General features: G+C 28.8%; 1 protein-coding gene across 1 annotated transcript in view; it reads right to left on the bottom strand.

Annotated features, from left to right (window-relative positions):
- Positions 1-27224, bottom strand: part of crn (pre-mRNA splicing factor crn) — a 188888-nt gene that overhangs the window by 125784 nt on the left and 35880 nt on the right. Inside the window, exons 4-7 of the mRNA XM_075369236.1 lie at positions 24377-24748; positions 11677-11809; positions 9139-9300; positions 2904-3032 (exon numbers count right to left, since the gene is read on the bottom strand). Of these exons, the coding sequence (XP_075225351.1) occupies positions 2904-3032; positions 9139-9300; positions 11677-11809; positions 24377-24748 (796 nt within the window). The remainder of the gene's footprint in view (positions 1-2903; positions 3033-9138; positions 9301-11676; positions 11810-24376; positions 24749-27224) is intronic.

The following is a 27224-nucleotide window of genomic DNA, read 5'->3' as shown; positions in this document are numbered from 1 at the left end:
GAATTCAATCTTTCTATCAAAATCATCTTCAATAAGATTCAGACTCGATTTCATTTCATGTTATTAAAAATTATTAAGAAGGACTTTAAAATTTAAGGGTCTTTCGGTCAGCTCCACTCAGCTCCATTCGGATGTACTCAGCTCCTGTTGTTTGCACACTCCAGACGGCTCACACAGCTCTGGTAGCTGCACTCTATTCCTTCCTACTATATAAATGGGCTTTGTTCTAATGCTAGTCAGTCTTCTATTAGCCTTAATGGACTTAACATAATATTACATGTAAGGTTCAATTATAAGTTCAATGACATCACACACACACACATGCGTGCGCACACGCACACATGTGTGTTACATATTCAATAAAATAATTAAATATAAACTACAAAGGCTTTATTTGTTCATGAACCAGTAATAATAAAGGATTAAAATAATTACATCTAATCAAGGTATGAAACCAAGACGACAATTATTTGACAATATGTACTTGTACTGCTTGAATCTTGTACAGATGATATCTATGTTTTTTTAATACTTTTTGTACTGACCACCTAGATAAATGATTATTTCATGCAATCGCTCTCACTGATTGTTGATTATTAACCAAAATTTCTACTATTATTCCTCCTTCAATACTTCATATATATACTTGGTCCGCCAGGCTTTTTATCATCTAAAACGTTGCCAATGTGTTGAAATTTTTCTATTAAATTTTTGACTGCAATCCTAGAAATTATATGATTAGGATACTCTGCATTAAATTCACTTTCCTGTTCCTTTGTATGTTTTTATTTCTCCAAATTAAAATACTATTTCTACTCTTGTTTGAATTGAATTAAAATTGTTTTTTACACAATTTTTTTTTATAAATTATGGTTTTTTTAATTAAGTAAATAAAAACCAGCTTTCTATGTAAGGTTAAACATTTTTTAATTTAAATTAAATTTTTTTTTAAATTTTGATTTCTTTAATATTTTTATCTTTTATATTTTTTGACTTTGTAATTTAAACTTTTTTAAGCTTACTAATAAAAACCTAACAACTTCATCCAAAAATATCACTAATGAAGTTACGCTTCTACATTTCTTAGCTACTTATCAAAAAATCAACAATGATATCAATTTTGAAAAATTAACTTATCTTTGTTGAACTGTTGATCAGCTGTTGACATTGCCAACTTACAAAATAAAAATTACTTAAGTTTCTTATGAAATTCAATTTTAATGTTAAAAATTGAATAAATGAATTATTTAATAATTTTTAAATTCAAGCCTAAGTTTAATTAAAATAAGTATTTGATAAATTTTTTAAAACTATTTTTTCAATTCTATTTTGCTTGTCTTGCAAAGACCATTAAAACAAGGTGTAAAGTATCACATTACCATATGTCCCATTTAAAATGTTTGAGCCACCCCTGCCCTCTGCCAACCCTGAAGGCTGAATACTCTAAATAGGGGCTTACTGAGTTAGCCTTTTTTATTGAAGAAAATTTCCAACGAAAGAATTCGGATACCTCAAATAAAAAAAATTAAAGGGGATCAAACAACTGTAGTTTGAGGTACATGAAGCAAGCCCATTTTTAGCTGCTGTTATGGATTGGGTAATCAGAATTTTGTTTTAATTGTATCACTTTTATCATCTCAGTGAGCTCTTTAAAATGATACATCAAATTGACAATTGGTCCCATTTGAAATTTTTGAATTGCCCCCCACCCAATCCTGCCCAGAAATCAAAAAGAGTGAAATATACATTCAATGAAGTAACCCCCTTGGTACAAGGAAAAATGTCACAAACCGCATCCAGTTATCTCAACGGTAAAAAACATTAGAGTGGGTATATGTATTTTCAGCCATCCTGTGAACACACACACACACACAAACACATCTTTAATAATGTTTTTTTAATTATCTATAGTTTAATCAGTAAACATATTAATACATTTGTTGCATTTAATCTTTTATATTCCTCTTAATTCCTCTCTATATGGCAAATACAACAGCAGAAAAATAACACAAATACTAACAGTTTATACCTTAAATACAATTCATAAATAGAATAATATAAAAAATTGTTAATTTATATGATAAAAATAAATATAAATCAAATAATCACATTATAAAATATTTAAAAAAATAACAATAATAAAAATAATACAGAAGAATTAAGAGGAATATACAAAATTAAATGTAATGAATGTAATAATATTTATATTAATAAACCAATGGATCATTTAAAAAAGATTTACCAAACATTACTCTGCCTACAAAAACAAAAAAAGAGGTATATCTAATATAGCTGATCATTTGTTACAATGCAAACATAGTATTTACCAATTGCAAAAATAATTTAGATTTTGGAAGTTTGTAATGATAAAAAAATATACACAAGAAATATTACATTTATAAATGTAAATAAAAATATATAATGATGAACCACCAAATCACATTCGAAGATGATGATTTAATTAAAAATATAATTCAACAGTTGTCAATAATGACAACAGAACAAAGGAAAATACTAAATTTTAAATATTACATCATTCCATTACTGGATAGCAGAATTTCAATATACATTCATAATAAATTTCAAAATTTTTAAAACAGGAAATGATTTCAACAAATTGACAAATTATAAAATGAATAAGTTTTAATTCAGTTACATAATTCATCACAACTGAAGATGAGGAATTCTGAAAAAAATCAATCATTGGAAATTTAAATTAAATAATTACAGTGTTTTCATGGTTTATATTTTATATATAAACCATTTCATATATAAATATTAAATGTTATTAACACAGTGGTCTATATGTTAACATATATATATATATATACACACGCACATGCATGCATGCATATGCACGCATTCACGCACACACACATATATACACACACACAAATACTAACCCTAGTTGGTGGTACATTAGCAATAGCTCTTTCATATGTTTCTCTAATAACCTCCAAATTTCCTTCATCTTCAACTAGACGTAATAAATCAAACCAGGCATCATAATTGTTAGGATTTGATTTAACTTCCTAAAACAAATAAAAAAATAAGAAAGATATTTAAAAAATCAATGATGACTGCTTAGATTCTTCAAGAAATATTTTCTTGTACAAATTCAAAAAAATTAATAACTATTTAATATTCAGTAAATCCCATCATTGTACATGGTGTAAATAATGAATCAACCATGATGTAAAAAGCAAGCTTCATAAATTTAATTTCCAAAATGGTGAAGTTCAAAAAAGAAGAAATGACAGATGACCTAATTGAACAGCCACAATCTAACAGTTGGCAATAATGACAATAGAACAAAGGAAAATACTAAATTTTAAATATTACATCATTCCACTACTGGACAGCAGAATTTACATATACATTCATACTAAGTTTGTCATATCTATTTTCCAAATTTACAAAAAACCCTTTAAAATTTGAAGGAATTCTGATGCAGAATTCACCAGTTACAATCAACTAAAGTAAGATCTTCTGAATTTTTTATCTAAAACTGGAACTTTTTTTAGTTACTTAAAACATCTGATGTAAGGAAACAAATTTCTTGATGGCAAGTGATAAATTTAGAACTGAGATTTAAAATAAACATAACTAAAAGCTGGTGTATAAAGCACACAATTCTTTTAAAATTTCTGATCCTCAAACCTGACCACACATAATACTTATTCTGATGGTAGCGGTTTTCCCAGCTCACTCATTATGCAGTCTCCAGTCTGAACATCAAGAACCAGTGCAGGTAGACAGACTACCACATCCAGTTACTTCAACTAATAAAAATCAATACAAAGTTTTCTCCAGTATGCTCTGGTGACCCTCACTGGTTACTAGTCCTTACTGTTAGAGATTTGAAATTTGGCCTACACACACTGACAAAATTATGAGAAACATCCCTTTAAATTTAAAGGAATTTTGTGGCAGAACTTGCATGTTTATCAGCTAACAATATAATTAGTTACAAACACAGCTTAATGCAAGTGATTCATCCAACTAGTGGATGTGGCATAACACTAATTCATAATATTTAGATTATTGTTATTTGAGAATTAATTATAAATAATGTACAGTTCTAGTATTTGACTGTGTAATAAAGAGTGTCTCATGAAGAAACGGAGAAACTTTCAGGTATTGTTCTATTGATTAAAATAATTTAAAAAATTCATATAAACATGGGTCTGGAAATTATTTTTTTTTCAAGTTTCGGCTAGCAAAAGATTTCACCCAGATTTCAGCTCGTCTAATAAAAAGAGGCTCTACTGTAACTTTTGGGACCCAAATTACGGAGTAAAGTTGGTAGTTTCCTATGTAATTTGAGCTGGAAAGTAGGAAAACAGGTCTCAGAACTGTAACTCCAATAGTTTTTAAGATATATGATGTAAAACATAAAATTCAGAGTCAAAAAGCAACTTTTTTTAGGTTTGTAGTACAATATCTTTGTTAAATGACTAAAAAGAGCAGAATATTTAGGAACAAAACTTGTTAAGAATTTAATTCTGAGAAAATGAATATAACTACAGCCAATAAAAAGTAAATAAAAACTTTAAAAATAATTTTTTTATTTAAGCAAAACAGATGAAAAATAGACAGTAAATTGTATTATTCTTTCTGTACCTAATAAACATTCTTCTTAGAGTAATCTTTTAAGCATTCTTTTTACACATTCTTCAGTATATCAGCATGTGCGAACGAAAGGGACATTTTCAACTTGTTCGTTTTCTGTTGAACACGAAGTAAATCATCATGTGATTCAACATATTCAGCATAGCCCAGGCATCAATACAAGGCAAATTTCATGTAGCAATGGTTTCTCAAAAAACAAAGTGCGGCGTATCCTACAGAAATAAAATCTCTATCTTTTCCGCATGCAGAAGGTTCAAAATTTGTGACCAACAGATTACCCCCAGAGGTTAAACTTCTGTCATTGACTTCTACTTAATGGTGACAAGGAAAATTCAATTTTATTTACTGATGAAGCCACTTTTATGAGAAACAAGGTTTTCAATTCTAAAAATAGTCATTTGTGGAATAAACACAGCCCACATGGTACTGCGGAAACTAGTTTCAAACACAGATTTCACATTAATGTTTGGTCTGATATCATTTATGACAATTCTGACACCATTTGTTTTCAATGAAAACCTTACAGGAGATGCTATCTTCATTTGTTGAAAAATAATTTGCCGGCTCTTTTGGAGGATTTGCCTTTACAAATTAGATTGTAAATGATTTTCCAGCAGGATGGTGCAATGCCACATTTTTCTTTAGTAACTAGAAATCACTTGAAATCTAACAAACTGGATTGATCACCTAATGTAGAGTTTCTCATTAAAATAAGAAATGCCACTGAATTTATAAGAAATGATCCTGAGATAATACAGAAAGCCACCAGAAATATTTTACATCGGGCAGAGTGCTGTGTACATTGTGAAGGGGAATTTTGAACAATTACTCTAACACTGAGATTTTTTATTCTGTTACCATTTATCATTTTATGTTTTTGTTTTGCTATATTAAAAATGTGTATTAGGTACAGTAAGAATAATATGATTTTCTTTCTATTTTTCTTCTATAAAAAACTGATTTTTAAAAGTTTTTACTTACTTTTTATTGACTGCATTTACATTAATTTCCTCAGAATTAAATTCTCTACAAGTTTTTTTACCAAATCTTTCACATTTATTAGTCATTTAACAAAACTATTGTACTACAAACCTAAAAAAAAAAAACTTTGGCGTTGAAAACGTCAAATTTTATGTTTTACATGAGATATCTTAAGCTACTAGAGTTACAATTCTGGGACCTATTTTATCCTATTTCCCAGCTCAAATTACATAAGAAACCACCAAGTTTACTACTTAATTTGAGTTCAAAAATTACAGCAGAACTTCTTTTTATTAGAAGGCTGAAATCCGGGAGAAATCTTTTGCTAACTGTAACTTGAAACAAAGCGTTTTCAGACCTATGTTTATATGAACCTTTTTCATTATTTTCACCAGTAGAACATGATCTGAAAGTTTCTCAGTTTCTTCATGGGACACCCTATATAACGGTAAACTGTACAAGACTTGATTTGTACATATTTTATGATGTATAAGATAAGATAATTGTTGTTGAAATTAAATTTGTTTAATTGTTATTGGAAATTTAAATTTCCAATAGTATGAAAATGTATGTTCTGGGAAAAATAGTCACAAGTACTGACAGTAATGTTGCTTTTAAAAAAATAATAAGGCTGTTCGAAATATCTTTTTGAAGTGAAGGATGTCTCCAAAACAACTGTGCAAGGCAGAATTAAAAATTATAATTTCTTTTTGAGTTTGTGGTTTTTTCTTTTTCCCTTTATTTTGGAAGGAAAAGGCAGTACTGTCATATTCAGTATTGTTACTGGACTAATGAAATGGTGAAATCCATTCCACCCAAGAAAAAGTTTACCAATGTCTCTCACCAGACCAGCAGAAGCAGCTGGTGTGAAGAATCAGACTATAGAGGTAAATGGAGGAGGGGGACCCTTTGTTATCAGTAAACCAGGAGTAGCCAGGACGATAGTAAAGAGTAAGAATCTATTTAAGGCATGGATGAACAAGAAATTATATCAGAGGAAATGATTAAGCTGATAGATTCACTTAATAAAGAAGCTAAGAAAAGACCACGCTAAAGAGTAACACAAAAAGAGGAATTAAATAATGTGGATTAAGAGTGGCCAATAAGGTAACTGAAATATACAGGCATATGAAGAAAACTGTGAGAAGCTGCATGATTGCACAACTTAAAGCAGTTACATAGACTGAAAGGGAGAGGAATGTGTTGATACCAGATAATAGCACTTGTACATAACAGAGTTAGGGAAGCTGAACTTTCAAAGCTAACATTAAGGGATTGGCCAGAAGATATACCTATAGATACTATATATATGACTATAGATACACCAAGATTTTTGAAGGATTGGTTTCAATAGAAAACAATGAAATTATAGTTATTTACGACTCAGGTAAGTATGCTAAAAATGAAATATGAAAATAAATTATTCTGAAAGATCTAGTTGGTGAGGAAAATCACAGCAAACATAAAGAAGAGGGTAGTTGGTGGTAGACAGCCAAAAGATGGGAATAGTGTTTGGCAATGTTGAAGATGACTCAGGACTTATCTATACTATAATAGTTAGCTCTGAAGAAGGTGCAGCCTGTAAAGATATAAGGCCAAGGTGAGGTTAACCAGATTAACAAGAAGGTTGTATATGGACTTACCCAACAAAGTAGGAACAATTATGTATGATAAGATAGAAACCAGTGGCAATACACTTGGACTAGGATAGGGCAACAAGAGACGGTTTGACAGTATACCTGAAACATCAAGAACAATTGAGGTAAAGGCAGTTGGTTCAACTTACACAGACTGAGTTCAGATTGTAAAAGCAAAAATTCAAGAAAAGCAGGTCAGACATATTATCAGTCAAGAAAGGATCTGGTGAAGAACTCTCATTCAGAGACAAAAAAGAAAATAAAGATGCTGAGTTGCTAAGAAACACCATTAAGAGTAGATTGGTTGGTTCTTTGGTTTACTGGGAGAATGAGAATGCATCCACTGTCTGGATTGTTCTTTTCTTTCTTCAGTTTTGAAATGGATCAACGTCTCGTCCTCTGTGACAATTTTGTTCAAAAAAATCTTCTCCTTCATTGTGGTAACGCTGGAGAAACGTTAGGGAGGTGTCCATTCTCATTGTTTTGTGATGGTCTGACAGCATCTTGGGAACCCATCTTGCATAAACTTTGCGTTACTGAAGTCTCTCACTCACAATGGTGTAGAGAGCTGACCTTGAAATTTCAGGAAACGAATCACTCAATACAGAAATTGTGAATGACGATTTTCTCGAATTGCCTCATCCACTCGCTCAACGAGATCATCAGTTGACACTCGCTTCCGTCCCTGACCGCCTGCATCATGAACATCTGTACATCCTGCTTTAAAGTTCCTGCACCATTGTCACACTTTGCTGTCACTCATTGAAGTTTCACCGTACGCATTACTTATTCGTCTATGAATTTCAGCTGCATTACACCCCTCAGCCTGAAGAAATCGAATCACCACACGCACTTCACACTTGGCAGGAGATGCTATTGTTGTAGACGTGTTTATGTGCTAGCTGCGTGTTCAGAACTAAACGAAGTGACGCGATGTGATTGAAGGCCATACTAGAGACGCTGCGCAACACATATGTGCAAAGGTTCATCTGATTTTTGCGCAGGTTTTTATTTTGCGACCAATCGGACCTTGAAAAAAAAACCTCATAGTTCTCAATTGTAAAAGTTATTGTTAAATTGCTAAAAATGATTTTGACTATAAATTTAGATTAGAGGTCTTCTTTAAACAAAGGAAAAATTTTTTTGTACAATTTCAGAGGCATATCATTTTAAAAACCTGCCATTGACAATGACCTATTGTTTTCATATAAATTTACTAAGTGCTTTTCCCACCACAAGACAGAATAAATTTCATATCTAAGTCTTATTTATACAAAGAAAAAAATTATACTTTTGATATCATTCACTGCCTTATTACTTTTATTAGAATTTATTAGATGCTTGACTTATTAAAAAATAAACTTCAGGTTATGGATTTATTCATGTGAAAGTAAGCTTATTTTGTATTTCTATTATGAATTTATTGTATTGTATTCTATTCTATTTTACAAAATCCTTATACCTTACTTTGAAATAAATAAATCTTTCTTTCATTCATTTTAAGTTTTCTTAAGCTTTAAAGATTACCTTTATGATGATGATTGTTTAATAATGAAAATAAAAAATAAATTAAAGTTCATCTTTTTTTAAAATTGTTTTAGTTTTCTATTTATGAATAACAATATATATTTTATAAATTGGTAATAAGCATAAGATGTGGAAAACCACAAAGCACTTCTTAATGCAAAAAAAAAGGTTTGTTAAGTGGTCTTTTTGTTTATCTTTTTATAAACTTATTTTGAAAATTATTACCTATAAGGAAAGCTATAACTACATATGCAATAAAAAGCTGTGGATGTCTGAGTAAAATATATATATATATATATATATATATATTTATATATATTTGAATTACTAATCATACAAAATTAAACAAAACAGGAAATACCTCTTCATACTGGAATTTTCGTTTACTGACAATAACATCCTCAATATCGGTTCGATCACCATATTTCTTCTCATGTATTGTGTAAGCTTTATACAACTCAGCAGTATGCTCTTTAGGTATATGATCCAAAGCATATTTGTAAATAATTCTTGCTCTATCATGCTGGAAAACAACCATAACATCAGATGACAAGGTCACTACATCAAAAGAGTCATTAGAATATACTTAATGTAATTTTATTCATTATCTTTTTTCACATACATCATAACACGTAATCACACAAATATAACACTTTAATATTATGCAAAATAATAATGTACCATCATTAACATTTTCAAAAGGTACTTTTGTCAGAAGGTACCCTTTATTGTCAGAAAATGATTCAACTGAATTTCAATCAGACCAGCCATGTTCTAGCCTTGTTGCAAGTGTATTTTAATTTTACTACCTGTGATGATGAAGGGTATGCTCTTAAAATGTTAAGGATAATGCTTTATAATAAATAACAGCTAAAAGATAAAATAAACACATGCAAGTATTCATTTATATATAAATTGATTAAAATGTATTTACAATTTTAGATCTATTCTACTCATTAACTTTTTTTTATCTTGTACAATTTAAAATTGTATTAGTTTATTAGAAACGAATCCATACTATTCATTACTTCATCTTTATTTATCTCAACTTTCAGAACAAAAATCGATTACTTATTGATAATAACCGATTTCATTCAAATGAGACATTTTTAAAAATTATTTGTAAAATTACTATTGATAAAATTGTAACATTAAGGAAGAAATGATTCAAATTTGTCACTGAGTGAAGAATGGGTAGAACAAATCAACGTGGAATTGTTTGGTTTGTCAGATGTTTCGAAAAGGCACTGGTAAGGTGAAAAATTAATGGAAATTTGTCTATACAATACATGAACTTAAACACTGACAATAATCCAGTTTATATTAATCAATTCTTGAAAAATGGAAGAAGAGTTTTGAAAAGCTTGAACATCCAGAAGGATCTGAAGTTAAAGGAGTTATGTATTGGCAGGGCTGGAAAAATAAAAATGAGAAGGGGGTGAAAGTAAACTAGCTCATCTTATCTCCTCCAATAATGGTTTGGTGAAACTGAAAGGCTAATGCTTTTGTAAAGTGTTTTCTGATCTGTAATTTTTTTATTATTTTTTATTTTAAATTACCTTTATCAACGTAAACAGTTGATATTATCAAAATGTCATAACAAATATGTACTTAAATGAATAAATTCTTTATTTATTGTTGATTATTTTTACAAATTTCTTCCAGATGATATGTTGTTAAAATTATGCAGTTTTTTAACATATTCTGTATTGGATTTATGCCAATCAAGTAACAATAGTTTCTAATTATTTTTATTTCCTTTACTAAAGGGTGGTTCAGTTATAAATATAAATCATTCTCCACTCTTATAATAATGAATTTAGGGTTGTCATGACTTACTGACAGATAGTTGCATCTTTGAACTAGTTATCAGTGGTATTGATTGCTCTTTTCGTAATCTCTGTCAATTGTAATTAGAATGGAAGCAGGTAGCAGTGATGAAATTCCAAAAACACTTCCAATTTCCAGATCATCTCCGATACAGAAACATTTTCAGTTGGGAAAATAATAGAATCTTTTCTAAAATATCACGGAAGTATCTTGACTTTCTCACAGAAAAAATAACAATCACTGCTCACTACTAAGCAACAATTTTAGAATTTTAGAAGGCAAGGTGAAATCTGTAATTCATTTCAAGAGGGAACTCAACCAGTCTCTCTGTTTTTTCCTACAGAACAATGCTTGTCTTTACACTGCTATTTTAACTACAGAAATGATACAAGAGCTCAAGAAGAATATTGCCTCACCCTCCATACAGCCCAGATTTAGTGTTTTTGATGCTGCACAAGAATGGTCCAAATGCAATCAAAACACTTGACCTCTTTAGGGATCAAGCTTCTTCTGCACTGTAACAAGTGCATTGTAGCAACAGGAGACTAGTTTAAGATATACACACTTCATTGCATTCAATATATGAATTATAGCTATGCAATTCTTGTGTGTTTGAACCACTTCTAGTATTATTATTGTTAGTATTATAATAGTCTGGAAAATTGCATCTTAATGGCAGAATATAAATTATTTACTAAAATAGATTTTCATTTACTTACTACTGTATATTTTTTTCTATGAGCACTTTCGTCCACACATTTCTGCTTAGTCAAAATATATAAGTACATAAATTTTGAATAAAAACACAGTTAAAAGGCTGAAACATAAAATTATTATAATTTATCACCTCAGTCACTGTTGTAAAAACAACTTAACATCACGAAATGACAATAGTCAATACCTCTTCATATTTTATTTATTTAGAATTCAAATTTTATACATTCATACATTCTGATAAAGTAAAGACCTCAGTGAAAGAGCTCAACAAAAGAGAAAAAAGTAAATAATAATAACAATAATAAGCCATAAATAAATGAGACATTATTTTTATACATATTATTATTATTACCTCTCTCTGTCCTTCTTCAAATTTAGCAAAAGCAACAAATAATTTTTCATCCAAAGTCTCTTCACCAAAAAATTCAACTGCTCTTTCAAACACATATCTTGCTCCAGATATAAACCCATGCTGTTCCTCAAATCTAAAAATAGACAAATATGATAAATCAAATTGTTAGGGATCAACAAATTGTTAGGGATGTAGGATGTAGGATGTAGAGGGTATACTGAAATGAAACGACTAGCACTAGATAGGGAATCTTGGAGAGCTGCATCAACCAGTAAAATGACTGAAGACAAAAAAAAAGATAAATCCAGCTCAAGTAACATTTATAATGTAACATTAACACAGTAAAAACCTTTCTAAAGCAAAAACCTGTAGGACATCGAAAAATGGCTACGTTTGCACGTTTTCACTTTAAAGAGGGACTGTTTCATACAGAAGGAATTATGAAAAAAATTAAAAACCACTGTATTGAAAAAATTATATGCACAAGAATATACATTTATAAAGAGTAACAACACTTACATATCTGTTTTTCTTTCAAAATTTACAGCTCCATCATCAGCAGGCTTTTTACTTTTTTATAAATTACACATAATATATTTAACAAAAAATTAAAATACTGTTATAAAATACTATCAATTAAAATATCTATGATCTATACCTATAATCTATGATTATAAATATATCTATAATATCTAATCTATATCTAAAATATATCAGTTATAATATCTATAATATTAAAATATTATACATATAAAATTTCTTACACCAATGGACTTTTGTGTAAGAGATTGGATGAAGTGTAAATGTTGACCCAAGAGGAGTTACTTGCCCATATTACTGATGCTTTTGTGCTGTTAAAGAACAGCCTTGATGAACTAACAACAGACACACGAGCAATCCATAAACGTGCAGCAAAGTGCATTGAATTAATTGGAAATACTTTCAAAAATCTATTGTAAATTTCTTTAACTTTTAATGTTAAAATTGATTTTCCATTTAAATTCAGCTAAATATAAGTCCATTTTACTTAACTGTTATTCCCTTTCTGTTCACTTTATTTACACTATTCTGTTTAGAATTAAATTTCCAATAAGTTTTATTAAAGAGTTTTATCTGTCTATTGGCAGTTTAACAAAGTTATTACAAGTCAAACATAAAAAAATGCATTTTTGCCAGTTTTCTAAAGAAACTACAGAAGTTACAGTTCTCGGACGCACTTTTTTTCAATTTGTCAGATTAAATCTCGTATGAAACTATCAAATTAGATTACATTTTTGCATCCCAAGAATTTCTGTATGGCATCATTTCACTGGAGGAGATGAAATCTGGGCAAAATTTTTCATCAGCCATATCTCATTAACAAAGTGTTTCCAGACCAATGTTTATATGCACTTTTAGGCAATATATATGCTATATTATATCGTTTTTATACTATACATATATTCTTGTTTTTTTAAGTAACTTTTAATTAATTTATCAATAAAGATATTATATCAATTTAAATTTGCTATATTTTTTTATTTATACAAATTTCTTTATTCATTTTATCCCTATTATTTTCAGAATATATGTAAGCTGCTCTAAATGTATTGATTCTATATATTCACAACATATTACATTCTTTATGGGAAGTGTATATTTGTAATTTGGCCTTCTATAAATGTTTGTTGACTTTATTATTAGTTAATTCATTGTTTATATATAAATAATAATTTATATTTTGTTCATAGATATTAGGTTTCTGTTTTATAAATTTAATTTATTATTAACAATTTTAAATTGATTATTTATTTTTTTATTGTATATTACTAATATGTCAGCTACATATCTCACCCAGAGTAGTATATATATAAATATATATTTTTTGTTTTATATAAATAATATTTTTTATTATATATAGTCTCTTCCTTTTTTTACATATATTTTTTTAATTTAATATATATTACTGAAAATTATAATAATAATTATACAGGGTCTGGCATATAAATCTGACGATTTTGTAGTAATTGTTATGTTGGCGCCACTGTCAATAAGAAGGCGAGAGTGTTGTACATCGACAGGCCTATTCATGCTATTTCAGTAGCCAGTATGTCATAGTCGGGTGAACAACGAGCGTTTGTGATTGAAGCCTATTTTAAAAATAATGACTGTTATAACACAGTGTTTGTTTCGCAGACATTTCAATTTAAATTGACATGCATCTGTTCCTAGTAGGAATATGATATTTTTGCGGGTGAAGATTTTAGGAACACATTGTCTGCTTTAAAAATGAAACCAACAGGACAAAAACGGACTGTGAGAACGCCTGAAAACATTAATGCTGTAAGGTTAGCTGTTACGCGGTCTCCACGACGTTCGGCAGCAAGACATGCTGCTGCGCTAGCCATTTCTGATCGAAGTGTACGATGAATTCTTCCTGCCGACCTGAATTCCATCCGTATAAGATGATGTTAGTGCAGCAACTTAATGCAAATGATTGGGCGTCTCGCAAAGCAGCTTGTGAGGTCATTCTCGAAAATGTCCAGCACGATGCCATTATTCTTTTAAGTGACGAGGCACATTTTCATCTGTCAGGATTTGTGAATAAACAAAATTACCATTATGGGGCTTCACATAATCCACGGCAAATTCTTGAAAAACCACTTCATAGTCAATATGTAGCAGTGTGGTGTGCGGTTTCAAAGTTCGGCATAATTGGCCCATATTTTTTTGACGAGTTAAATTGCAGAGTAACAGTAACATCTCATCGATACGCAAACATGTTGAGTGGATTTCCACGACCGAAACTGAATGACTTTCAAGGACATGAAATTTGGTTTCAACAGGATGGTGCCACCGCCCATACGGCGAGAATTGTAATGGATGTTCTGCGAGAAACCTTTCCTGGACATTTGATTTCCTGCTTTGGTGACATTCCTTGGCCACTGCGTTCACCTGATCTGGCTGTTTGTGATTTTTTTCTGTGGTGGTATCTCAAACATAAAGTCTTCAGTAGTCAACCACAGTCAATTGCAGAACTCAAGGAGGCCATTCAATGAGAAATTGAAGCAGTTCCACAAGTGATGATTGAGCGAGCAATGTCAAATTTTAGAATGAGGTTAAGTAAGTGTGTGAGGAGTAATGGAAAACATTTGGACGACATAATATTCAAATACAAAAAATCTATGTAAGTAATTCACTATAAATTGCAAAAATTGATCTTTAATTTGATATATTAAATGTTTTAATAGTACGAAACACAGTTTAATTATTATCCCTCAAAAATCGTCAGGTTTATATGCCGGACCCTGTATTATCTAATATACAAGTAATCTTGTTAATCATAACATAAATAAAATATTATTTATTAAAAATTAAATATTATCAATCAGAGAACAAAAAACTATGAAATTCGAACGAGTTACATTATCAAACGATAATATATTCTGTTATAAAAATTTATCTAACAAATACGATATAATTACATTCTTAAATAACATACAAAATGATATTGAAAGTTTATATAAAAAATACATTCCCACAGAATTTACTATTTAATTAAATTGTGAATATGATAAATCTAGTTTTGTTTCTACCGTTATAAGACTAAAAAAAATCATTGTGGAAAAAATAAAATGTTTTATTGAAAATAAATCATGTACTGATAGCGCTTTTCAAAGTATAATTGAACACTATTCTGAATTGAAACACAAACTAAAAAAGGATATATCTGTTTCTGCTTTATTGTAGTGTATTGTGATTGTAGATAAAAACACACACATTAGATGGATCTTTATTAAAACAAATGTGAAATGTTAGTGATAAAAATTTTATAGATATTTATAAATTTTTAATGGGTATGAAAGATAAGGTATTTATTTAATGCTATAAAATTTCATGCGAAAAAATATAAACGAAAATATTAAATATTATATTGTTGTTGTTAATGAAATAAAGAAATTTGTAGACAATAAATGTAATTTCTTGTAAGTCAACCTACATAGTAGCACTAGATATGTGCTTAATGTTTGTCAAATCAAATCGAATTGAATGAACAGTATTTAGAAGCTTATGATAAAATTAATTAATCTTTCGAAAGGTTTATTCAAATGGGCAGTGGTTGGGTTATAAATAAAATATTGAAATTGGATGTTTCAATATCAGAATTCGATCCACTTTATGGTGGAAACAGTACATATTTACCATTACCAAAAGCTACAATTAAGAAACGTGCTGTAATAAGTACACAAAATGACAATCAAAAATGTTTTTTATGGTGTATTCTAGCCCACCTATTCGATAGTGGAAGGAATTATTGAGTTTCATTCTATAAAAAATTCGAAAATTATTTAAAAATGAAAGGAATAGAGAGTATCCTGTGTGTAAAAGATATTGATAAATTTGAAGCTCAAAATATAGATATTGGTATAAATATATTGTACTATGATATTGAAGATGATAATGAATCATTTAATTCTAAAAATGTATATTTAAAATGTGCGAATAATAATCAAAAAACATTGGTGTTTGTTATTATTAACCAATCTCATATTAAATCAATCTCATTATACTTTAATAAACATGAAAAATGGTTATAATGGCCTATCAAGACTGTTGGGTGATATGAATAAAAGTCATAGAAAATCCAAATACTGTTCATACTGTGTTAAATCTGGGACTAGTGAAACAAAAGCAAAAGCAAAACTAAAAATACATATTGAAGATTGTAAGCAAGGAAACGTTCATAGAATTAGAATGCCAAAAAAATGGAATGGTGGGGGGAGAGAAATGTAAATGTAGCAATACATTATCATATAGATTATTCTTCAATATTATACGTACCTTTAATTATATATGCAGATTTTGAATTGTTCATCATTCTGCAAATCCTAAACCAGATAGTAGTTATATAACAAAAGCAGACACTCATAAACCATCTGGATATTGTTATGTTATAATAGATGAAAGGAATGTTATAGAAAAAAAATCATACAGAGCTCAAATAGATAATGATAAGGCGGTTAAAAGCTTTCTCTATGATTTATGTAAAAAATACGACTATTCTGAAAAGGAATTATTAACTGATTAAGCCTCAAATATAACCACAGAAGATGATGAAAAATTTCAAAAAGAGACTAAATGTGTTTTGTGGTGATGAGTTCGACAACGAGAATCATGTAAGACACCATTCTCATACTAGTGGTAAATTTATAGGAGCTGCACATAAAAATTGCAATTTCAATTGTAAACATTTAATATATATACACCAATTGTATTCCACAATCTGCAGGATTATGATTTATATCATACAGTACTGGTGATGGATGAGTTGAAAAAAGAAACTAAATTTGAAATTCCTTGTTTAGCAAACAACAGTGAAAAACTTATATCTATAACTCTTAAGAATAAAAAACCATATTGATTTATAGATTCATATCAATTTCTATCTTACAGTCTTGATGAAATGGTGCAAAGTTTATTTGCTGTTAGTGATTCAAATGGCATTTAAAGAAATAAAGATGTGTTTCTTTAAAACAATACACTCAAAGTTTTGAAATCATATATTAAATAATTGTGATGAAAACAACAGAGATAGAAATCTGTTGAACCTGTTAATTCAATGAAAAGGCGTTTATCCATATATGAATATTAAATGGGCATCTGCTTTCAATAAAACACAACTGCCGCCCATCAAAGCTTTTTATGATTTAAAAAGAAAAACATCTCTCAATCAGATCATAATCATGCACAAAATGTTTGGAATCATTTTAAAATTAACACACTAGGTGAATATCATGATATCTATATGAAATTGGACATCATGATGTTGACTTATGTATTTGAAAGTTTTTATAATAAACTGATGACAATAAATAATTTAGATCTGTGCCATTATATATCTGCTTCACATTTATCATGATCTGCCACTTTAAACAGCATGAAAATACAATTAGAACTCGTTACAGATCCTGATAAGTATCTGTTTTTTTGAAAAGGTATTCGTGGAGGTGTGACAATGATTCCCAATAGTTATGCTCTGGCCAACGATCCAATTCACGATGAGATTTATGATAAAAACAAACCAACAAAATTAATTAAATATTATACGATTAATCTCTTTATGGTTAATGAAAATTAAATCAAATATTTGTTAAAACATCTAAACAATAAGAAAGATGATGCTGAAATGGGTTATATTTTAGAAGCTGATTTAGGATATTCTAAACACTTACACAAAATGCATAAAGATTATTCACTTGCTCCAGAGAAAAGATTTATTCCTAATAATATGACTTCACCGTTTCTTTATGTTTAAAAACATGTAGTGTGTAAAAAATTATTGTGTACTTTGGAAGATAAACACAAATACATTCTACATAACATAACATTAAAACTGTATCTTCAACAAGGTTTGGTGTTGTTGAAAATATATAGCACCATTTGTTTTAATCAATATCCATGGATGGAAGTTTATGTTGAGAAAAATATTTATGCGTGGTGTGATATAAAAGATAAGATTGAAAAAAGCATATAAACTATTATCAACAGTGTATGTGGAAAATTATTGAAAATGTATGAAAGTGAACAGATATATATTTGATTAATGATAAACCTAAGTTTAAAAAATTAAACACAAGTCCAAGAGTAAAACATCATTATATTTATGGAAAGGATGTGGTTGGAATATCAATGTTGAAAAATATATACTTAAACAAATCCATAAATGGGGTTTAACAGTAACAGATTTGGCAAAATTAATCGTGTATGATTATCATTACAATCTCATTTTTTACCTAGGTATAGTCATCAAAACATAAAACTTTTAATGACAGATACAAATTTATTATTATACTCAATTATAGTAAAAGATGAACATTTTGACCAATACTGGGGGGGATGATATGAAATATTTAGATCAAACAAATCAAAATGTTTACACTTGGAGTAAATAAGATATAGGTTATTTAAAAGATGAAATTGGGGATCCTATCTATGAATTTGTTGGGTTAAGAGCTAAAATGCATTCCTTACTTTGGGAAAGAGATGAATATCGCATAGAAAAAAAAAACAGCCGAAGGGATTAAAACAGTTCTTGTATTTTAAAAATGATCATAATTTGAATGCTTTAGATCACTAAATGTATAAAGATTGTTTGTTTAATAAAAATATTTCATATTCCATATCAAAATCATTACGTCATTTTGGTCATCCAATTTACAAGATTGAACTATGCAAAAAATCACTTTCTCCATATGATGATAAAAGGTTCGTATTGGAAAATAATATTGATACAATCCCATACAGTCATGAGAAAATCAATGAATATATATGGTGAAAAAAAAATTAGTCTACATCCATTTTATTAGCATGTTAAATTAGTTTTGTTACAAATACTACAACTAGATCTTATTTTATTGTTTTCAATCAAAACGCAATTACATGATAACGTTCTAAATCTATATTTGATACAAAACAAAATACATTATCTAAATATGAATAACTTAATATTGAACATCAGTACCGCATATAAACTATTTTTCCAAAACCTTCAGTTGATGCTATAATTGAATCACCATTTTTTGCCTTTGTGAACTCCATTTTTTCAATTCTATATCACCTATTGTGCTTCATTTCATTAATAGTTTTAATTTTATTGCTATAATTTAAACCATTCAATTTTTCAAAAATATTAAACATTTTTATATTTCTACATAAAAAAGTAACAATATGAAAAATCAATATTTTATTGTTATTAAAATGTTCATTTATTAAATAGATTTACAAATGAGTTTAATTCATGTATGTACGAACAAATCAACAATAACTATTCCTATGGTAGTTTCGGTGATTTTAAACTAATTATTGATACAAATACAGAATCTTTTAACGTGACAAAGTTATGTCATGATGGTGGGAAACAATTTAAACACTGACTTGAAAATAAACAATCTAAAAACTTATTGTAATATATATCATTAGTCGGAATTATGGCCAATGGAATGTCTAAACTTATCGATGGTAATTATGAAATCATAAGAGGAATGTATGTTTGTAGCAATTTAATACTAGCAATAGCTTCTTGGATTTCCCCAAGTTTTTATGTTAGATGTAATAAAATTATAAAAGATTATTTCATCAAAGATTATAAGGTATATGAAAATGATAATGCTCAGTTGCAATTGAAATTGCAATGAAAATTTGCTTGAAATTGCTTGAAAATATTGTTGAAATATTACAAGATGAAAATAAACAATTTGTAAAAGAAAATTCAAATCATATAGTTAAAGTACAGAAACTTAAAACTATAGTCACACTGTATTTGTCCACACTTTCTGCACATGATGAGAGATAATTGTCTTCTTCTAATTTTCAATAAGCATAAACCTGATGATGAATATAAATATTATGCTACCCATACTCAATATAAAAAGGTAAAACAAATGATAAATAAAATGAAGGATAACCCAATAGTGAACTCAGATATCAACAAATAAAAGATCCAAATAGTATAGCTTTTCAATCATATTCATAAAGATTTTAAATTTAAAAGAAAATCTAACAATTTTGACACATCTATGGATATTGATGAATTAAAAGAAAAGTTAGATAGTTTATATGATGAGCACTTTAAGAATTTCTATTACCTTCCTGTTTGCAATACATAATTTTAATATGTTTTTTTTTTCTAATAGAACACAATGTCAATTAAAGTTGATTAGCAAAAGAATTACACAAGCCAGTTAGGCGTAATTATCTAACTAGAAATATTGAGATCAAAGGATTGGATGATCTATATCAAGCCTACCTTGTAGAAATGCTTCCTCATTCCAGAATCAGTAAGGGTTATAAATATTTGTTGACTGTTATTGATTGTTTTACTAAATTCACATATGCTATACCATTGAAGAAAAAACAGGTGTAGAAGTCACATCCTTTACGAGCAATATTTGAAAAGTGTAAAATGAATCATTTTCAAATAGATCAAGGAAAGGAATTTTATAATCCACAAGTTAAAGCCCTCTTGAAACAAAACAACATAAATTATTATTCTACATTTTCAGATAAAAATGCTGCCATAGTTGAATGTTCAGTAGAATGTTGAAAACGAAAATGTGGACTAAATTTACAGAAAAAGGTTAAATAGATTGATATGTTGAAAGATTTAATTGATAAGTACAATAATACTGTGCATTCAGCAACAAAATTTAAACTGTAAGATGTAAATAAGATAAATGAAGTACAGGTGTTGAGGAATTTAAACAAAAAATACAATAGAAAAATGGATGTTGTAAAAATGAAATTTAATGTTGGCTATTACATTTGCATAAGCAAATATAAGAAAGTATTCGATAAGGGTTATTTACCAAACTGGATAGATGAAATATTCAAAATATACATTGTATACACTGAATCTCAACCTGTTACATATGAATTGATTGATGGTAGAAATGAACTCGTAAAAGTCGCTTCTATCAACATGAATTACAAAACACTAATCACAAGAATATATATCAAATTGGGAGAATAATTAAACAGAAAGGCAACAACGCCTATGTAAAATAGCTACGATTTGATAAAAGTTACAATTCATGGATAAATTTAAGTGATGTTGAATGAATATTTTTTTATAGATATGTTGTGATGTGTTATTTGACATTGCAAATATATTACGTGAAAATAAATTAAAACCAATACATTATTGATAATATATCTTTTCTATGCATAGATAGATAATAATATGGAGCTTTTTGATAAAGAACCTGAATATGTTCTTCAAACAATTAATACTAAATATTCATCTAAAAAATCAATGAAACATGTAATTAAAGATTGTATTGAAAATTTTGCATGTGGTATTTATGAAAAATATTTTCCCTGGGAAAGAATGGATATAAAAATAATTCTTCATTGTGATAGTTTTAGCGATTTTGTTGCAATAGATGAAGTTTATATTGAACTTGATGAATTTTATAATCACTTGTCAAAATACTCTTATCATTTACTTCCGGTTAGTAAAGGTAATATAAACATATCAGCCTTGGGTAAAGATTAATATTTCATTGATAATCACTTTTATTAATTTATACATAGATTCCATATTATGTTGAATGTTTCAGTCGTATTAACATGTTATTTCATACTAATTTTGTTTGTATCTTTAGAATAGATAAATATAAAAATATATGTATATCCGTAAATTTATAATATTGAAAAATCACTTGATGATTTACATATATATATATATATATATATATATATATATAGAGAGAGAGAGAGAGAGAGAGAGAGAGAGATGAAACTCTGTAGTAATAAAATTTTTGGTGTAGAATTAGAGAAATGGTTAGAGAATTTTTATAAAGTCGGTTTATTGGATTATTTTCATTCAAAATTTAACTTTAAATATTCATTCTTTCTAGATGAAGAACCATTTAATTTTCAACAACATGTAGAGCATAATATTAAATATGTAATCGAGTCGTTTGTAGATTATGTATTACATGATTTTGATTTTGCGGATGGAATAGATGAAATGCATTTAAAAATAAAGTTTCACAGTAATTTGGATTGTATCAATGTAATAGATAAATGTTATAATTATGAAATGCATGTTAATGAACAGATACACAATGATTTGTCAAATCTGCCTCAAATTTATCCAATCAGTAGAATTGATTTAAGTATATCAACTTTTGGGTCATGTTTTAATTAACTACTGATTTTTAATTTAAATATTTCATAATTAGAGATGTATGATGAAGGACATTCAACAGAAAACAAAATTTCACATTGTAAATGCAAGCATATCTGTTGTGTGAACTTTTGTCATGTCTGGGTTTTTAAAAATTAACTCTGAAATACCAGGTGTTGCATTATACCAAGCATCACCTAAATGAATTTTATCATCTACAAATTCAGTTTTAACACCACCCAATGTGCTTGTATTTGTGTCTTATTTTACTTTGTATACATGATCCAATGACACTTTTAGTGCTGTTTTTAACAATTCTAAATATGGTTTCTCTGTTTGTGTCTTGGTATATGGTTCATGTACCAAAATATCTGTATATTTTGTAAATTTAAGGAGTTCTTCACTTCATATGCACTTTGAGTTTGTTCAGATGATAATGCTGTTTGTTAAGATAACATTGTTGAAGAGGCTACATTTTTGTGTTCTTCATCAAAACTTTGTTGTTCACACCCATCTTGACTTTTTTTTTAAATGACCTGACATTCTATCACCCAATTCTCATCCTACTCTATCAATATCAGCTTCACCATCAGTTTGAGGTGAGGTTTTTTTGGGGGTTTAAAGTGTTTAGCAAATAAATCATTTTCTTCGGCCAAACCCAACATGAATGCTGCATGTTTACGTTTAAAAGCTTTATCAAGCTTATCAATTTCAATCATTTGTTTCTCCCTCTTATGCAAGGTTCTATAGGAAAAAAATTAAAATTCAAATGATTAGTTTATTTGCATTAGATGTTGTGTTCAATGTAGCGTTTGATCAGCATTCAATCGATGATTAAAAATTTATCAACACTGTTTCTTTAACAACCTTTATTTTTTATCAGTAACTAGAAAACCATAATGGTTTGCATTCCAATCATGTTCGCATAATGATTTAAAATCATCAAATGACATGTTAACATTTACGTGTTCATTGTAAATGTGTTGTAGATTTAGACCATTTTGTCTGAATACTATTAAAAAATTACAATTGTCTCATATCAATTGTTTTGGTATTTTAGAATATGTTTGAGCTAAATAAAAACAATCTATTTTATTATGATGACCTATAGCAAAATAATCACCAATACGGCTTTGCTTTTCTTTTACTACATCGTCAAAAATCATTACTAAATAAGGTTCAATAGCTTATGGCTGTGGAACCTGATCATCATTTTTACTACATCCATCATAACCTAGTTATGGATTTAACTTCAATTCCAATAATTTTCTACATAGAGGTTGACGTAAGGATTTTGAAAAAAATGTTCTAATGACTTTGTTATATTTTTTAGATCTACTTGTTTTTACTATACCAACATTTCTATCTATCCATCAAGTGTCAACCAGTTTTTTCAACATTTCACCAAGTTATAAAACTTATAAAAATATTGACTCACTGTTTCCATTTTCAGATTATAAAAATAAATATCCTTTATATGTGATTGATTGTGTGCGACAAAATGAATCTGTAAAAATAGGCGTTATCGATTTGAAAATAAAAGTTGAAACCAAAGAGAATTTCAAACCCAACACAATTGCATACTGTCTCCTAATATACGAGAATATAGCTGCTTACTCACCATTAACTGGTTGGTAATGTGATAAAACCGAGCACTAAAAGATCATAGGTCAAATCTTGTTTTTATATGTATGAATGACCTATATACAGATAGACCCGCTGTTAGATAATTTTTATGTAACACTTAAGATATTTAATTTTTTTGCACCATCACTGATGAATGTGACAATGTAAATTTTTTCTTAAGAAAAAGAACCGATATTATGTGGAAGAAACTTGCTACAGAATCAGAGGATAAACTTCCTCTGAAAAAAATTCACTCCAATTTGATCCATTAAGTACAGAGGAAAATATCAACATAAAAAAAGAATAACATATGGGTCAATTGAGAAGTAGTTCCTATTCGTAAAGCCTGCCAAAAAATTACAATAAAGTAACAAAGAAAAGTATGTTACATGTATTAATACATACCTGGCATATTTAATCCAATTTGACACCTGAGGATGAACTACAACAAATTTATCATAAATCATTCTAGCTCTATCAATTTCTTTGTAACGAAGTTCAAATTTAATATATGTGAGCCAAGCCTGTTCATCTGGCTCCCATTCCATCCAACGATTGAAAACTTGTCTAGCACCAGCAATATTCCCCAACATCTCTTCCATGTAAGTATATTTATACCAAAACTGATTTGCTCGAGGTAAAATTGTAACAGCTCGATCCCATAAGTTTCGAGCATGATTCACTTGTCGATTTCTCATTTCCATTTCTGTATATTTTAGCCATAGTGTTATGTTTCTGTGATCAACATCTAATGCACGTTCATATATTGAGCGGGCCCTATGAAAAAAATAATCAAAATTCATATAAATAATCAAAATGTGTCAATACTCCCTTTATAGCAATGTTAGAAGTAAGCAAACAATTATTTAACATTCGAGTAAAGTTAGTTAAATAAAGAGATCATCCACTGAAAACAAGCCATTCAAATTTAAATGATTTTAACAAATTATAAAATAATTTTTGGATAAACATCCGTTTTCAGTGAATTCAAAATTTTTCTTTAGAAACATTTCCTTAATTTAATGCAAAAGGCAGGATACTCAATAAACCAAAATACAAGGAGCATCAATAAATTTTGTTTTAGTTGGGGAATAAAACAAAATTTAAAAAAAAGCTTAAAAAATAACCATAAAAAGAAAAAGAGTATTTTTTCAATTTACAAGTAAATTTTGCCTTTTACAACGTTTTTATACAAGACAGTCAGCAATGAAAATAGTATAACATTTTTTTTGTTAAAACTTCCAAAACTTATTAAATAATTGAAAAAACTTTCAAAATAACAACATATATTGCATAAGTAATATTGAAAACTTATACCATAATATTATTGGTTACTATAGCAGGCATCATAAGAACTGGTACTGCTGTTCTCAGCTGGCTTCAGATATTATTATTGCTAGAAGTTTTTATCATTTATAAAGAAACAATTAGAACATTATGGAAAAAAATACTGGATTTGAAATTTTTTACATGAATGTAAATGTTAGTAGTTTTACCATAAATAATATTAACAGTGATGTACTTACCTCCAAATTTTTATGAATTATTGAAAACTAATTTTTTTTTTAAATTCAAATTTTGGCTTCAAATAACTTTGATGGGGATGGTGATAAAAACTCAAATTTTCACAACTTACAGTGTTTTTGTAGATGTTTATGGCAAATAAAAATGTTTCTTGTGTATTGTACTAATAAAACGTTAAAACTTCTCAAAAATCATGAAAAAGATGTTCAAATTGATACAATTTTGACTTGCTAAATAAGTGCTTCAAGTGGGTTTCTTGTCTTCTTGGCATTTTAATATTTTTATACTTATTACTATAGTTTAAATAGACTTGTTTCAACCATTTACCTGCAGTGTTCATGCTGTAACAGGCGTTTGAAGTCATTTCCAGCTATCAGGAAAATTCATGTTGCAACATGCTCATTTACGCTTGTTGTATCATTTAGTTGTGGAGTTATAGACTGGTCGGTCTGACATTAGTCAGTGACCTGTTCACATCTTTACCAAGTGTCTCAAATTTCATTCTGTGTTTGGAACTGTTTATTAAATAAATTTGTTTTTTTTGTCTTCTGACTGGTTTGATGCAGATCTCACAAATTCCACATCTAGTGCTAGTCATATCATTTCGGTATACCCCCTACATCCTAGATCCCTAATAATTTGTTTTACATATTCCAAACATTGCCTGCCTTCACAATTTTTCTCTTCTACCTGTCCCTCCAATATTAAAGTGACTATTCCAGGATGCCTTAATATGTGGCCGTAAGTCTGTCTCTTCTTTTAACTATATTTTTCCAAATGCTCCTTTCTTCATCAATTTGCTGCAACACCTCTTTATTTGTCACCTTATCCACCCATCTGATTTTTAATATTCTCCTATAGCACCACATTTCAAAAGCTTCTAATCTTTTCTTCTCGGGTACTACAAACACATACTTCCAAAAATATTTTCCTAATGTTTAAATTAATTTTTGATGTAAAAAAATTACATTTCTGGCTTGTTTTGCCTGTGCTATTTGGCATTTTATCACTTCTGCTTCGTTCATCTTTAGTAATTCTACTTCCCAAATAACAAAATTTGTCTACCTCCATAATCTTTTCTCTTCCTATATTTACATTCAGTGGTCCATCTTCATTATTTCTACTACATGTCGTTATTTTCATTTTGTTTTTGTTTATTTTTATGCAGTAGTTCTTGCGTAGGTCTTCTCCTATGCAAGGATGAAGATCCATGCCGTTCATTGTTTCTTCTAAATCTTTTTTACTCTCTTTAGAATTACTATATCGTCAACAAATCGTACCATCCTTATCTTTTCACCTTGTACAGTTACTCCAGATCTAAATTGTTCTTAACATCAATATCTGCTAGTTCTATGTAAAGATTAAAAAGGAACGGGGATAGGGAACATCCTTGTTGAACTCCCTTTTTTACTACAGCTTCTTTTTTATGTTTTTGAATTATTACTGCTGCTGTTTGGTTCCTGTAAATGTTATACTTTTCCTGACACCAAATTGGTCCTCTCCTAACACTTCTTCCACTCTCCTCTCAATTCTTTTGTACAGAATTCTAGTTAAGATTTTTGATTCATGACTAGTTAAGGTAATTGTTCTGTATTGTTCACATTTATCTGCTCCTGTTTTCTTTGGTAACTCTGTCCAAAATGGTGTATCTTGTCTGGTGTATCCGGGACTCATACAATTTGTGTCTGCCCCCATCACCAGAACATCAAACTCATGACTGATGGTCCCA

The sequence above is a fragment of the Lycorma delicatula genome, chromosome 1 (genome assembly GCF_047948215.1).
Source record: "Lycorma delicatula isolate Av1 chromosome 1, ASM4794821v1, whole genome shotgun sequence".
In the NCBI taxonomy this organism is placed as follows: Eukaryota; Metazoa; Arthropoda; class Insecta; order Hemiptera; family Fulgoridae; genus Lycorma; species Lycorma delicatula.
Note: the sequence above shows the minus strand (reverse complement) of the source record. Positions and strands in the feature narration are given on the sequence as shown.